A 4873-nucleotide genomic window follows, 5' to 3' on the forward strand; every position below is an offset into this window, starting at 1 on the left:
TATCGTAATGATTCTCGCCTAAACCTCCATTAGAGGGGTTGAGAAGCCTTGATGAAAGCTTGATTCAAATATCGTAGAATCGCCGTAATTTCCTTTCCACTTTAGAAACGATTAGTTCACCATGAGAATGGGTTTAATCGCTCACATGCTAGTTATGAATTGGTAGGAATGCCATGTGTAATTAGGGATTAGGAAGAACCAAATGTTCGCTGGGCGCTTTATTCGATTACTGACGATTCGTCGTTAATAAGATTAAGTCGAGTTAAGGTGGAATCAATCCCCCTCTAACTCCTTATCATAGAATCAACGTAGCATTCCCTTAGTTATTCCCATCGTCAACTAGTTGCATTTCGTGGGTAGTTGCATCGTAGTCTAGTTGCCTTTTTCGTAAATCTCTCATTAGACGTTAAGTAGAGAGTACAAACACGTGAGAACACAGCATGCGGAAGGACTAGGAGTGGAACGAATCACTCTACTCCACTATATCTAATAGACTTGAGAGTAGAACTTTGATAAATATAGGCATCATAATTTAGTTTAGTTTTACTTGCGTTTAGAGTTCATCGCTTTATTTCGTAGGTAAAACTATTTAATTTTATCTTTGATCAGTTTACCTCACATTTTGGTGAATTTAATTTTTTTTTTTTTTATCTTTAATAGAAATACAGTAGAGTATAGAAGAGCGGTTGAGACGTTTGTTGAACTCGCGAAAAAAAGAACAGGAGAAACGAACCTGAGATGTCCTTGCAAAGTATGTCAGAACTTTCATCGTGGAAATGATGATAAGGTCATCGAACACTTGGTAATAAAAGGTATGGATTTGACGTATAAGACTTGGTTCTTGCACGGGGAATCACTGGATTCAGTGCAATCTGGTATAGAAACTACAGAGACATGTGAATTACGTGAAAATGCATTTGAGCATGAGAATGCTTTTGAACCAGAGATTATTGAAGAGAGAATGGGTGTTGAGTTTGAAGTGTTATCTGAAAATGCTGAACTCCCTCTATATCCAGGTTGCACCAAATACAAAGTTGGCGGCAACAGTGTCTTGTATAAGCTTAAAGTTACGTATGGTGTTTCGGATAGTTTTTTTGATGGGCTTCTAAGGGTATTACAAGATATGTTACCAGCAGGGAACACCATTCCTGACTCCTCGTACTCAGCAGACTCTTTAATCAAGGAGTTTCAGCTCGAAGAGAAAAGGATTCACGCATGTGTTAATGATTGTTGTCTTTTTACGGATGAGAAAATTGATAAGTGTCCAAAATGCAAATCTTCGCAATGGTTCGTGGATGAGAAAACCAATGAGATTAAGGAAGGTGTTCCCGCAAAGGTGTTAAGATATTTTCCTATAATACCAAGGTTTAAAAGAATGTTTCAATTGCCAAAGTTAGCTGAACAGTTAAGGTGGCATCACAACAATAAGAGTACAGATGGTAACATGCGACACCCGGTAGATTCTGAGGCATGGAAAAAGGTCGACAAGAAGTGGCCATTGTTCTCTGCAGAACCACGCAACCTTAGACTTGGTCTTGCTGCTGATGGAGTTAACCCATTTAGTAATCTTAGTTCAACACATAGTTGTTGGCCCGTCATGTTGTTATAATGCATAAATCTCCCGCCATGGCTATGCATGAGAAAGGAACATTTGATGCTAGCATTATTGATTCCTGGAAAAAAGCAACCTGGAAATGAAATCGATATATATTTGAAACCACTTATAGATGATTTAATGGAGTTCTGGAATAAGGGAGTGGAGGTTTACGATGCATTTACTAAGACCACCTTCGACCTAAAGGCAGTACTAATGTGGACTGTGAATGATTTTCCCACCCTTGGGAACTTAGCCGGTTGCACGACAAAGGGTAAAACTGCATGCCCTACTTGTGGTGTTAATACAAATTCAATGTGGCTGCCTTTTAGCGGGAAAACAGTTTATATGGATCATAGGTGCTTTCTCCCGCCAAATCACTCATTCCGGAAGAAAAAAAGATGGTTCAATGGAAAGAACGAGGATCGGGAGAAACCTAAAGTTATGTCTGGTTCAGAAATTAAGGTTGTGGTGGACAAAATAGAAAATGACTTTGGAAAAGAAAGAAAAGAAGATGTAGGCGAAACAAAGAAGAGGAAGAGGGAAGAACCGGTTCTAATGTGGAAGAAGAGGTCAATATTTTTTGACTTGCCTTATTGGGAGGTAATGTTTTACACTTTCTATATCTATATATATTTGAAAGTAATTATTTAGAAGCCTATGTTGACCAATCTCTATGCACTAAGATGTCTATAAGAACTCTATCACTACATACCATACATGCTAGTGTTGAAAGTCTAGAAATTACTTGCTGCCCCCCATTGTAGCCACTATAAATAGGCATTTAGGGCATTGTTTCCATACTCAATGGTCCTCCACCCTCTTGGATAGCCTAAGTAAGCCAACTTTATTTTTTTGAGCAATAATAATCATTTTTGGATTTTTCAAAGATAATCCTTTCGCGTCCACAATGTAGACGTAATGCACCAAGAGAAAAATTTGTGTGAAAGCATTATTGCCACATTATTTAATGTGAAGAACAAATCAAAGGACCATCTTAAGTCTCGTCAAGATTTGCAAGAATTGGGAATTAGGCATGAATTGCATCCGTAAGTTCGTGGCAAGAGAATTTATCTTCCACCGCACCACACACTCTATCAAAAGCTGAAAAAAGGATCTTTTGCAAGAGATTACAAGATTTAAAGCTCCCTTATGGCTATAGCTCAAATATCGGGAGGGTTATTTCAGGGGATGAGTTTAAGATTTCAGGTCTTAAGTCCCATGATTTTCATGTTTTAATACAACAATTGTTGGCTGTTGCATTAAGGGGACTTCTTCCTAAAGGACCAAGGACTGCAATTTTTCACTTGTGTGCCTTTTACAATGAATTATGCAAAAAAGTCGTTAATACGGAGAGACTAAAAAAGCTCGAGGGAGACGTTGCAGAGACTTTGTGCATGTTAGAAAGGTTTTTTCCTCCATCTTTCTTTGATATTATGATTTACTTAACAAATCATTTAGCACGAGAAGCGTAGCTTGGTGGACCAGTTCATTTGCGTTGGATGTATGCGTTCGAAAGGTGAATTGAAACTCATTTATAAAACTTTAATGGTTATATTCCAATACTTGTTTCTTATTTACTATTAATGTTATTTCTTGTCTTTAGATACATGAAAGATTTGAAAGGATTTGTCAGAAACTTTGCAAGGCCTGAGGGTTCCATTGCAAAGTGCTATCTTGCAGAAGAGGGCATGAGATTTTGTAGTGAATTTATGAAACAGACCGTTGAGATAACTAATCGGCAAAGTAAAAATGATGGTTTTGCAAGCGATGCAATACTTGATGGAAGGCCAAATTCTAAAGGAGTCTCGATTAGATTAAGTGAAGAAAGGTTGCATGCTGCCCATCTATATGTGTTTATTCAATACAAATACCGTAGTCGAGCCATATTTTGAGTGAGTATGGTAATAATTATTGAAATTTAGAGTTTTGAAATGATGTACCTTACCTTTTTCCATTTTTTTTTTGTTAGGATGCACATGGATGAGTTACGGAAGAAAAACAAACAACTCTCAAGAAATAAAAATTTGTTGTGGAAGAGACATGTAGAGAATTTTTCTAAATGGCTACGTGAGAAGGTTCAATTGTGACTTTTGTGTGTTTTTTTGTTACCCGGCCTTTTTACATATATACATAGATAATAATCATATGATATTTATGCATGAATTTGGGCAGATTGTAGACGACACTAGTGAAAATATCTCACAGACATTAAGGTGGATTGCTAATGGACCGAGAAAGCTTGCAATGTCGTATTCTTCTTTTATTGTCAAAGGTCAACGCTACCACAAGAAAAGTGCTGAGAAGTCCAACCAAAATAGTGGTGTTTCACTTGAGTCAACAACCATGTGTAGATCTAGTTTAAAGGACAGAAACCAAGTCATGAACAATGTTTCTTACTATGGGGTCATCAAAGATATAATTTTGCTCGACTACATTGGCTTCCAAGTCCCTCTTTTTTACTGTGATTGGGCAAATGTAGGAAATGGTGTCAAGGTGGAAGATGGATTTACTTTGGTTAACCTCCATCAAGGACAACGCCAACTCAAAAAAGAGCCATTCATTTTAGCATCACAAAGCTTAAATAAGTGTTTTATTCAAGGGACAACAGCTTATTCGACGAATTGGTATGTTGTATTACAAAGCCCGCCAAGAGGCCATCATGACTTGGATATGTATGAGGAGAATGTGGATATATTCTCGTTACCATTAGATGTTTCGAGAATTGACAAGAACATTGCTGATGAAGATGGTAGCTATGTTAGAAAGGACCGTGAGGGGACTATGTGTAAGCATGTACTTTTCGGCAAATTAGTAAAATATTTTTTGGATTAATATTTCTGGTTATGAGTTATGGTTGTTTTTCCTATTAATATCAGTATTTGATTTGTTTGGAACTTGGGTTGTTTGTGCGTATTAGTATGAGTATCGGTTGTTTGTTCCTATTAATATGTGTTGTGATCTGTTTTTGGCACTTGGGTTGTTTGTTCATATCATATTTGTGTCCTGATGTTTTCTGCCACATTATGCGTCATCATTGTCATTTCAGGATTTTGACAAGGAAGTTAGGACTTAGGACACTTCAAACCAAATGTCGAAAGCGGAGGTAAGATTTTTTTGTTGATCATGTTTGTATATACACAGGTTTCTCATTTAACATAATTTTTGTTGGTATGTTGACAGAGTTCAAAACAAGCTAAGAAAAGGAAACTGAAGGAAAAAGGAGCTATTGTAGCTGCTCTTAGGAATTCCTCAAATGGTGGGATACGCATATTAGAC

General features: G+C 37.1%; 1 protein-coding gene across 1 annotated transcript; it reads left to right on the top strand.

Moving 5' to 3' along the window:
• Window positions 1-1636: 1636 nt before the first annotated feature.
• On the top strand, window positions 1637-4670 carry LOC147482144 (uncharacterized). Its single transcript, XM_086579217.1, has 5 exons — window positions 1637-2166; window positions 3201-3425; window positions 3567-3672; window positions 3770-4390; window positions 4644-4670. The coding sequence occupies exons 1-5, from the start codon at window positions 1637-1639 to the stop codon at window positions 4668-4670; spliced, it is 1509 nt and encodes a 502-aa protein (XP_086435343.1).
• Window positions 4671-4873: the final 203 nt, after the last annotated feature.

This window comes from Coptis chinensis, chromosome 8, assembly GCF_015680905.1.
Source record: "Coptis chinensis isolate HL-2020 chromosome 8, ASM1568090v1, whole genome shotgun sequence".
Classification (NCBI taxonomy): domain Eukaryota; kingdom Viridiplantae; phylum Streptophyta; class Magnoliopsida; order Ranunculales; family Ranunculaceae; genus Coptis; species Coptis chinensis.